Here is an 11,638-nt window from a genome sequence, read left to right on the forward strand (position 1 = left end):
AAGTTATATCTGAATTCTGTAATAAATACACGTATGTAAATCTGAATTATGTACATATACATTTCATCTGAATGTTGTAATAAATACACTTATGTAATACATACACGTATTAGATATCTATCTATCTAAATCTGAATTATGTACATACAGTATCAGTGTATTTATTTATACAATAATAATCATTTAAAATCAAGACAGGTGAATATAAACAACACACACAGGAGGTATAGGCTCATTTATTCAAGTATAGGCTACACTTTAAGTAAAATATATTAGAATTTATATTAGAAGAAGAATTTACACAATTCTCAAATATTGAATAAAAACTCTTCTAAATACAGAGAAAGAAATATATTCTACATATTGTCTACTGGTAAAGACAGACAACTATGAGACAAATAAAGGTTCCATTGTAGATCAGCAAGAACAGGGTCAAATTGCTGTTGTTACATGAATACCTCATAAGGTGATTTAATAATACTGTATATATGTATATATATAGATAGATAGATTAAATATATTTTGTAGGTTTATTTGGACCTTTATAAAGCCAGTAAGTTTAATCACCTCTGGGTCCATGAAACTCAAAACCTGTTATATAATAATAAAAAATAATACAAGGCTGTCGATCTGAAAATAAGGCAGATTCTTTTAAGGTTTTCATCTGACAACACCAACATTCCCTTTGGTTCAAAACTGTAATATAGTGTGTGTGTGTGTGTGTGCGTGTGTGTGTGTGTGCGTGTGTGTGTGCGTGTGCGTGTGCGTGTGTGTGTGTGTGTGTGTGTGTGCGTGTGTGTGTTTGGTCTGCAGTTGAATCTCATTCTGCAGGCCACTTGGTTCATAAAAAACAATAATTTGTCGAAAAAACCATTGGAAAGGTATTTTTCCATGTGCAAGTTCTACGCATGCAGCCCTGACTACTGTGTCCTGACTGCTTTCCACTGGAGAGAGTTTTACAACCAGCTGACGTTGGCAACGAGAGTCAGGAAAATCTCAACACTATACTGCTGTAAAATACTGCAATGCCAATCATTCACACCTACACTCACATAACAGTCAAGCTCTCTGCTCAAGAATAAGAACGACATGCGTCCAATAGTGTATTCAAGGATATACACAGATATACAGAGTACACCGGAAGTTACGTCTATAACTATGGTTATATGAGACCGTCCCTGGATGGTCATACCGTCTGGATTTACCTCATTACTACTAGGGATGATGCACCGATCCGACTTTTTCAGTCCCGATACCGATACCTGGGTTTGGGTATCGGCCAATACCGATCCGATACCCATTGTCCAACCCCCCCCCCTCCCAAAAAATATATTTTGTTTTTAAGAATTGTAAAGGATCACACAAGTGTGTTTTTGATTTGTTGTAAACAAAGACAGAAAATAAACTTAATTCATTCAATTAATAAATTGTATGCCTCACTGTCACTGTGTGGAAGAGACTAGGATAATTTTTTTGTGCAAGGCAACATCAGGCTTGACTTAAAACATTACTTTCCTAACTTAGTGAAACTAAATGTAACAAATTAACACATATATATAAATGTACTGAATGGTTATTTCTTATTTTATTTATTATATAAAAAATTTAAAATAAATAAAAATAATCCGATATATATATTTTTTTTCTTACCGATACCCGATCCGGCTATTTTACTGATATCGGCGGCCGATACCGATACCAATATCGGATCGGTGCATCCCTAATTACTACCCTGATCTTCCAAGACCTTATACCAAAACATGTACCTGCCCTGTACCTCACCGGCTGGCGTGTGCAGGCATCTGTCCATGCCTGTCCATAGATTGTGTGTCTTGTAGTGTGATTTCTTTTAACCTTTTATCTACAAAGGTCAGGGTATCTGCAGGTTTCAACAAGTTATGTTTAAGCGAAACAAAACCAAAATAAAAACCACACTTGAATACAAAATACTTGAAACTTGAATACAAAAACATTTTAATACCCTTTATGGCCTTAAATTGAGAATAATGAATGTAATACTTTTTAAGGCTTTTTAATACCCAGCAGAAACCCTGAAAAGTGTCCAAAAGCTGTGTAACTAATTGTATCAACCTCAATATCAATCAACAGATACTGCATATCTGTTGCATTGTACTGTATAGTACTGTATATAGTATATTGTATTGTAACTCAGTTACTTTTCTACTCTGCATTGTACATTGTATATATGTATATATTGAACACTTTTTGTCTACGTACTTGACTTCTATTTCATACTTACTATACTTTTTATACTTATCTATTTTTATCTAGCACAATCTCTGGAGCAAAACAGAAAGAAGCATTTTATATAAAAGTATTCTGTACTTCTGTATGACAACTAATAAAGAAACTTGAAACTTGAACTTGAGCTAGAAAAATTGACATACTGTGTAAAGCTCCAGTTACAGCTGTTTGAAGGCGTATCACTTGGCATCAAAACTAAATAAAAATACAAATCCAAGGCAGGCTACTTTTATCTCTATTATGAGTCTATTAATGTGTATAAAACGCTCCAGTTATTTCCCCCCGGGTACTTTCCTGCAACGATATCACCTTTCTTTGTATGTTTGAGTTAAATTTCTGATTGTCTGATTGTTTGTTGTAATATAATAATTTCATTAAAAAAAAGATAACCTAATTTACCCTTTTAATTAACCACTGGTGGACTAACTCTGGAGGGCGGTGCCTGCGCGGGAAGCGACCCCACCGACGAGACCTGCGGGCGGGCAGACTCTCGTGGGAGATAACAGGAAATAGCCTGCAATCTCCCCAGTCTCCACCCTGGTGTCATGAGCGTGACGTGGTCTCAGCAAGGTCTCAGAAGAGAGGAGTAATGATGAGGATAATCAAAACAAGACCGTTCGGAGGAGGACGGCCTTTTTGGGTCCATAGATGGATGAATAAAACAACCTCTAATTCTGGGTATTTAGACTATACCGACCTATCGGCCTAATTAGAATACATGGCATGATGGTTAGGAAAGCCAAAACTCATCCAATCTTTCGCCGTCGACTAAAGACGCACTTCTTCATCCATTACCTGAAAGAAAATTAAAAAGAACTCTAACCCTAACTAACCTTACTGTCATGCACTTGTCCTAATAAACTAACCTACACTGTAGCACTCAACACCTTGATGAACATTGTTGCTCAGCTGATAGAGTTGTGCCCTTCCTGATGACTTGTCGTACAGAACTTGTAAGTCGCTTTGGATAAAATGCTAAATGACTAAATGTAAAATGTAAGGAGCCCACCTCCCCCGAGCTGCATTGTGGGTACTGGATATTCTATCTGGTTGTTTGTTTTGCAATTCAATATCAATTAGTGACTGTCAATCCCGTTTGCATTCCTTTACTCCAACCCACGCCCCACATTTTTCCCTTGGGGGTCAAAAAGTACAGTTCAGGCCACGACGAGCGTCTTGTTATCTACAGAGGGCATCACAGCGCGGACGACTCGACGGGCTCCTCCGTCAGGGACAGGGACTCGGTGGTGGAGATGGACTGGCTGAGCTCCCTCAGGGAGCTCTTGGTGAGGTCCAGGCATGCGCGCCTGAGGACGCGGCGGACCTTCTTGCCCACCAGCATGTAGAGGAAGGGGTTGACGCAGCTGTTGAAGAACGCCAAGCTGGTGGCGAGCGGGAAGCCGGTCTTGAGCACGCTGTGCACGTGCGGCGAGGTGTACATGGACAGCTCCATCAGGCTGAAGCAGTGGAAGGGCGCCCAGCACAGGAAGAAGGCCAGGACGACCGCCGACACCGTCTTGGAGAAGCTGGACAGACGCACCGAGCCGCCCTCCGAGCGCCGGCTCACCCGGACCGCCAGGAGCACGCCCGTCACGCAGATGGCGCCGAACGGCAGCAGGAAGCCCACGGTGGTGCGCACGGCCACCATTATCACGTGTCTGACGGCGGCGGCGTGCGCGTCGTGCAGGTGGAAGTTGTTGAAGCACACCACGCGGTTGCGGTAGTTCACCGTGTCGCGGAACACCAGCGTGGGGCAGCTCAGGGCGGCGGACAGCGCCCACACGTAGGCGCACGCCAGCCAGGCGCCGCGCACCGTGCGGTGCCGCCGGGACCAGTCGAGGTGGACCAGCGACACGTAGCGGTCCATGCTGATGGCGGTGAGGAAGAGCACGCTGGCGTACATGTTCATCACCGACACGAAGGAGTTGAGCTTGCACATGGCCAGGCCGAAGCACCAGTGGAAGTCGCGCAGCACGTAGTCGATGGAGAAGGGCAGGAAGAGCACGAACACGAAGTCCGCCAGCGCCAGGTTGAGCAGCCACACGCTGTTGACGGTGCGCTTGCTGCTCTTGACGGCCGTCACCCAGATGACGACGGCATTGCCGAGCAGGCCGAGCACGAAGGAGATGCTGTAGATGACCACGGAGATGATGTGCATGGTCTCTCGCTGCGCGTAGTCTCCGCGGGCCTCCTCGAAGTCCCCGTACTCCATGTAATCTTCGTAGCTGTAGTTGCCGTAGTCCTCCGGGTTCGGTTCGGCCATTTTGCAGCAAGGGGGGGGGGGGGGGGGGGGGGGGTCACCTTGGTCAGGAGGTCCCCTGTGAAAAAGGAAACGCAAATGATGAGATGCGTTCCTTAAAAGGGAAAGGGTTGTTTGATTGATTGATTGAAAACTTTAATGAACAGATTGCAGAATGGGTACATTACAGTGCAACTCAATACACACAATTGTTAAGGGGATGCATTGATTGATTGATTGAAAACTTTAATGAACAGATTGCAGAATGGGTACATTACAGTACAACTCAATACACACGATTGTTAAGGGGATGCATTGATTGATTGATTGAAAACTTTAATTAACAGATTGCAGAATGGGTACATTACAGTACAACTCAATACACACAATTGTTAAGGGGATGCAGACCAGAGAAAGAATTTCATCTTGTTTACATCAGGGTCCCGCATTTTCAATTCATCATGACTGTTGTAGCCAATTTAATGATTTTCTGCCGTTACGTTATTGTATGAAGGCACCGTGTCACCATGAAAGTGTTGACCAATTAGCTGGCAGTGGGCACAGGAGGCGGGGCTCAGGTGTGCTCAGGTGCAGTCTATATGTATGTGTTCACAGGTGTGCAGCGGGAGGGAATTGGGTAATTATCACAGGGAAGCCACACTATCTTTTTACCGTGCTCGTTTGTTTTGTTTTCAGTTATATTGAGTCACTTTTTGGGTTTATTTTGTAGCAATTATCCTGTGTTTAAAGTCCAGTTTAAACACAGAGTTTACAGTATGCTTATATTTGTCCACACTGCAAGTAAGAATAAAATCTCTCAACAGTACTCAAGGAGAAGACATCATTTTATTATCAACAAGCATCACGCATTGGAAAGAGCTTCACCCAGTATTCCCTCACTGGCATCTTTTCTTGTTAGGTTGCCCTTACACAAGTAAAAAGATATGCTTCTAAACAAGATTGTTTTCGAAGACAGACAGACACGGAAGGAGTCAAGGAATAGCGCCCCCTTTCATTGACGTTTCTGCCGATTCTACCACGATATCAACGATATCAACACATCAAAGAAGCTACGGTGAGACGGATTCATGAATGAATGGAATAAAGTTGTGGAAGGAGTGGCCTCGCGCAACTGGATATAGGCAAATCCTATCAAGAATTCTAAGTAAAACCTCCGCCTATTGCTTGACATTGTAAACATGAGTAACGTGGGGAATCAGGAAATTAACGTTGAAATGGATGCAGCTGTCAATCAAGATGAAACAGAAAATGAACTTGGCAAAAGGCTTTCTAAGCCCACATTTAAAGCTTTGGAAACAAAGATCATGTTGTTGCATAAAGAAAGGAACTTTGGACTGAAACAATTGTGTAAAATGGCTAAAGAGTTGGATCAAATGATGGGCTCAAATGAAAATATTTCCGTCATGCAAATTAAGCACGACACACTGTGGAAATTGCTTGGTGAAACTACACGGTTGCATGAATCACTAAAACCTCTATTGCCTGAAGACGAAATGTCTAAACAAACAAAATGGTTTCAAGGTCACATGCACAATGTTAATCAAATCATTGACAAAATGGAGAAATGGGTGCATGCTAACAGGGAGCAGTGCACGCCCACACAAGTTGATGACAATGATTATGAATTCAGTGGTGTGCCCAATGCAACTGAGGTTGTGGTTGACCCAAAGAACAATGCTGTGTCGAGTACAAATGAGGTTCTGAATAACAACGGTTCAAATAACAATGCTGTGTCATATACAAACGAGGTTCTTGATAATGACGGTTCAAATTTCAACTTTGTGTCAAATGGAAATGAGGAGGTGGATAGTATTGGGCCAGATGACAGTGTTTCCAATACGGGTAAATCAAGGGTGTCACGTGGTAGTTCTACCAGACACTCAATGTCATCAAACATTTCTGCATCCATCTTGGCACAGGCCGAGGTGGCGGCACTCGTGGTATTGGAAATGGCGTTAAAAGAAAGTCATGAACTGGAAGCTCAGGAGGTACAATTAAAGGCACAAATGGAAGCCCAGCAAGCACAATTAAAGGCACAAATGGAAGCCCAACAAGCACAATTAAAAGCACAAATGGAAGCCCAGGAGGCACAAATAAGAAAAAAAGGGCAATTGCTTCAAATACAAAGTCAAATTGCTGCTCAGACAGCTAAGGTGACTGTTCTCAGGAACAGAGGGTCTGACATTGAAAGCAGAGTTACAGATGGAATGAACTCTTATGCGTCAAAAGAAAAGGCTGCTCTCAACCCCTCTGCTGTACAATTAATTCCATCACTGTCAGACTGTCATGTCAACTATCCACCAACAGGAGGGAGTGGACCTGCAATGGCAATTGATGCACAGCCAATGGATTCAACACAGCAATACAGATTTCTACCAACAGGAGGCAGCAAACCTGCAAGACCAACTCAATCACACCAAAAGCCATACAACCAGCTCAGTACTGTAGCCACCCGGCACAAGGAAATCATTTCTCAAGGAACCAAAACAAAACCAAGTGCTCCAACTCTCACTGCAAGCATACCACAAAGATCTCAACACCTACCTCATGCTGTATATCCACCACAGCAACCCATTCAAAGCAGTGAGGATCAAGGCAATATTTTCACGATCATGCAGAAGCAAAATGACATCACAGCATTACTTGTGCAACAGCAATCTTCCCTATCACTACTAGAGTTGTTCCGATACCGATACTGGTATCGGAAATGCCGCCGATACTGCCTAAAATGCTGGTATCGGTATCGGCGAGTACACGTAAATTCTAGCCTCCGATCCCATGATGTAATTTATCTCCTGCCGAGTCCTGCGGAGAGTGAGAATTATAAAATGAACATGTTTTAAAGTGTGATGCTGTGTCATTTTAACAGCAGATACACTTTCTTAAATTCCATTGTCCCCGACAGTGCGGTGTGACGGGGAGCTCGGACGGGAATCGGGATGTGTTTGGCTGGTGTTATGATAGCATTAGCTGGAAAGATAGCTAGTTGGAACAACATCCGCTTTTAACGTTACATCAAATCAGATGATCGCCTGTCCTTTCTCCAGGACCTAACACTGTCCGTGACCGTCTATCAACAATAATGCACCCACGGTGAATTGTATTTAAGTTAAGTAGCTACGGACTAGCGTTAGCTGACTATTACTAACGTTATCTTAATGTCAATGCGGGAAGACGAGCTAGGTCAGTTAGCTTAGCTTGATAACGTTACCGTGTCTAAAGTTGGTGCTATTCACATAATCCAGCAATAATGGCTGCAGACCTGCAAGCAAAGTACAGCAAGTGCCAAAGGATAAGAGTCTGAGGCGGAGTTTCAAAAGAGAATGTTGAATATTTATTTTGCATCAAAAATCACAACATGAACGTTCTATCTGCCACTAGCTTACAGACTGAATAGGGTATATCTGCAGAGCCACTGAGTAGCGAGTGCAACACCGTTTAATGTCCGTGTGGATCATTGGAGTAGGGTATATGTGCAGTGCTGCAGCCCATACTCATTGATTAATGATACTAATACAAATCTATACAATCACCTGTTGTTGAATAAATACTATACGTTCCAGTTATTACTAAAAAACAGTATAACAGTATCTGAAAAAAAATTTATATATATATATATATATAATTTATATAATTTTTTTTTAAATTTTTTTTTTATGCACTGGTATCGGATAAATATCGGTATCGGCCGATACCCAAAGCTTAGGTATCGGAATCGGATCGGAAAGGGAAAAATGGTATCGGAACATCTCTAATCACTACCCCCCAGGGATATACCAATCTTTGATGGAAACCCTTTTGAGTACAACACATTCATTAGAGCCTTTGAACATGGAGTGGAAGGAAAGGCTGCTAACAGTGTGGACTGCTTGTACTACCTGGAGCAGTACACTCGAGGGCAACCTAAAGAGCTGGTAAAGAGCTGTCAACATATGCCATCCGACAGGGGGTATCAAAAGGCTAGAACGCTTCTGCATGAACGTTTTGGAAATGAGCAGAAAATAGCCACTGCATATATGGAGAGAGCGTTTGGATGGGTACCTGTAAAATCAGAGGATATCAAGGCCTTACAAGCATTTTCATTATTTCTACGCATCTGCTGTAATGCTATGGAGGACATCAGCTACATGTCTGAGATGAATATGCCATCAAACCTACAGGCAATAATCATGAAGCTACCTTACAAACTCAGAGACAGATGGAGAAACATTGCTTTTGAATACCAGGAGAGACACCATCGTCAAGCAGGTTTCAGTGAAGTTGTCACCTTCATTGAAAGACAAGTGTCTATTGCATCTGACCCACTGTACGGGGACATTCTAGACACTGTTGTCTCAATGTCAAAGTTGAAGATTGGAAACAAAACATCACAAGGACGCATGCAGGAGAGAGGAAGCAGTTTTGCTACATCTGTGGCACCTGTTGAGTTTTATAATCAAGAGGAGAGAGACAAACCAACAAGAGAATCCTGCCTGCTGTGTGAAGAGGGCCACAGTTTGGAAGCATGTCCTAAGATGGAGAAGAAGCGGCATGGTGAAAAAATAGATTTTCTAAAAAGAAAGGGTGCTTGCTTTGGATGTCTATATGTCGGGCACATAAGCTCACAGTGCCATAGTAGGCTGTTTTGTAAAATATGTAACCTAAGACATCCTACCATTCTCCATATTCATGAAAGGGAATGGAAAGAACTAAGATCACGACAAGATGACACACGAGATGAAAACAGAATGAGTCAAGTCACCATTCCCAAAACTTGTGGCCACATAGGGGCCGGAGCACAGAATTGCGTTTTGTCTATTGTGCCTGTCAAGATCAAGGCAAAGAAAGGCAGCACAATCTTAGAAACGTATGCATTCCTAGATCCCGGCAGTTCATCCACTTTCTGCTCCGAGCAACTCATGAGGAAGCTCAACGTGACAGGAAGGAACACTAGATTCCTAATGAAAACGATGAACCAAGAAAACTTCATCAACAGTCACGTCATCTCGGGACTAGAGGTTGCTGCACTAAACAGTGACACCTACATTGAGTTGCCTGATGTGTACACCCAACACAAGATGCCTGTGACTCGCGACAACATCCCGCTACAGAAGGACTTGTATGCTTGGCCATACTTAAACACTGTGGAAATTCCTGCTATTGACGCTGACGTGGAGTTGTTAATTGGAACTAACACGCCAGACGCAATGGAGCCATGGGAGGTGATAAACAGCAGGGGTAAAGGACCTTATGCTGTTAAAACCCTGTTGGGATGGGTTGTTAACGGACCATTGAGAGAAGGCGATGACAGTGGGATTGGCTGCCCCACAGTCACAGCCAACCGCATTTCCATTGCTCAGATAGAGGAATTGTTGATTGAACAATACAACCATGACTTCAATGAGAAATCAACAGCAGACAAGCCAGAAATGTCCATAGAAGATCTCAAGTTCATGCAGATTGTCAATACTTCAGCCGAACTAAAGAATGGATATTACTGCTTGCCATTGCCTTTTAGAGAGGACAACGTTGTCTTGCCCAACAACCGCCACCTTGCTGAGCAAAGAGTCCTCTGCCTAAAAAAGAAACTAAACAAAAATCCTATCTTCAAAGAAGAATACACTAACTTTCTCAATAACGTCATAAGCAACGGCTATGCAGAGAGAGTGCCAGAGCACCAGTTGGAAGGAAAAGAGGGAAAGGTGTGATACATCCCTCATCACGGGGTACACCATCCTAAAAAGAAAGACTTGAGAGTGGTTTTTGACTGTACAGCAAGCTACAAGGGAGTGTCACTCAACACCAAGCTACTCCAGGGACCCGACTTGACAAATTCCCTGCTTGGTGTTCTCACAAGGTTTCGCCTAAACTCTATAGCAGTTATGGCTGATGTAAAGGCTATGTACCATCAAGTCCACGTGGCAAAACGAGACATGGGCTTCCTTCGCTTCCTCTGGTGGCCAGGAGGTGATCTAACACAGCCGCTCACTGAGTACATAATGACTGTCCATCTGTTTGGTGCAGTATCATCGCCCAGCTGTGCTAGCTTTGCCCTTAGGAAGACGGCTGAAGACAACAAAGCAGACTTCCCAGTCCACATAACAGATACCATCCAGCACAACTTCTACGTGGATGACTGAAATATGTGTCTTCAGAGGCAGAAGCCATATCTTTGGTTACAGACCTGACAGCTGTATGCCAGTTGGGAGGGTTCCAATTGTTGAAGTGGATGAGCAACAGCAGATCTGTGTTGGAAACCATTGATGTAGAAAAAAGAGCCAAGAATGTAAAAGAACTGGACTTCGACAGGGACAGCCTTCCCGTCGAGAGAACCCTGGGACTGCAATGGTGTGCAGAAACTGACACATTTAGGTTCAAAATGTCAGTTCAAGACAGACCATTCACAAGGCGAGGTCTTTTGTCTGTTGTAAGCTCCGTCTACGACCCTATTGGGTTTCTAGCACCCTTCACCTTACCTGCCAAGATGCTGCTGCAAACCCTCTGTAAAATGGACTACAGTTGGGATGAGCGTATTCCTCAAAAGTATCAGTTGCAATGGGTGGGGTGGCTAGAGGACTTAAAAAGACTCAGCATCTTTAGTGTGCCAAGATGCTTTCAACCCAAAGATTTTGGACAGCTCACAGGTGCCAGACTACACCACTTCTCTGACGCCAGCGAGAATGGCTACGGCATAGTTTCATACTTGAGGCTGCAAAACAATGATGAGAAGGTCCATCTGTCTTTTGTTCTAGGAAAGGCACGAGTTGCTCCTCTAAAAAGTGTGACAATTCCAAGGATGGAACTGACAGCTGCTGTGCTGGCGGCAAGAGTTGACAAGCTCCTGACATCAGAGTTACAACTGGAGCTGGAAAACTCGACCTTCTGGACAGACAGCACAACAGTGTTAAAATACATCAGGAATGAAACAAAGCGCTTTCACACCTTTGTTGCTAATAGGATTGCCGCTATCAGAGAAGCTACAGATATCTCACAATGGAGGTACGTTGACACAAAGCGGAACCCAGCAGACGAGGCCTCCCGCGGGGTGAAAGTTGAACACATTCTCCCCTGCAGTAGATGGATCCACGGCCCGGAGTTCCTTTCCAAAAGTGAGGAAGAATGGCCTCTTAACAT

At 43.3% G+C, this 11,638-nt stretch overlaps 1 protein-coding gene across 1 annotated transcript in view; it reads right to left on the reverse strand.

Moving 5' to 3' along the window:
• Positions 1 to 220: 220 nt before the first annotated feature.
• The window catches only part of cmklr2 (chemerin chemokine-like receptor 2), a 51,637-nt gene continuing 40,219 nt past the window's right edge, over positions 221 to 11,638 (reverse strand). The window contains exon 3 of the mRNA XM_084313949.1: positions 221 to 4,583. Coding sequence (XP_084170075.1) covers positions 3,461 to 4,528 — 1,068 coding nt within the window. The 5' untranslated portion in view covers positions 4,529 to 4,583 and the 3' untranslated portion in view covers positions 221 to 3,460. The remainder of the gene's footprint in view (positions 4,584 to 11,638) is intronic.

The sequence above is a fragment of the Notolepis coatsorum genome (assembly GCF_963971535.1).
Source record: "Notolepis coatsorum genome assembly, chromosome: 5".
NCBI lineage: Eukaryota > Metazoa > Chordata > Actinopteri > Aulopiformes > Paralepididae > Notolepis > Notolepis coatsorum.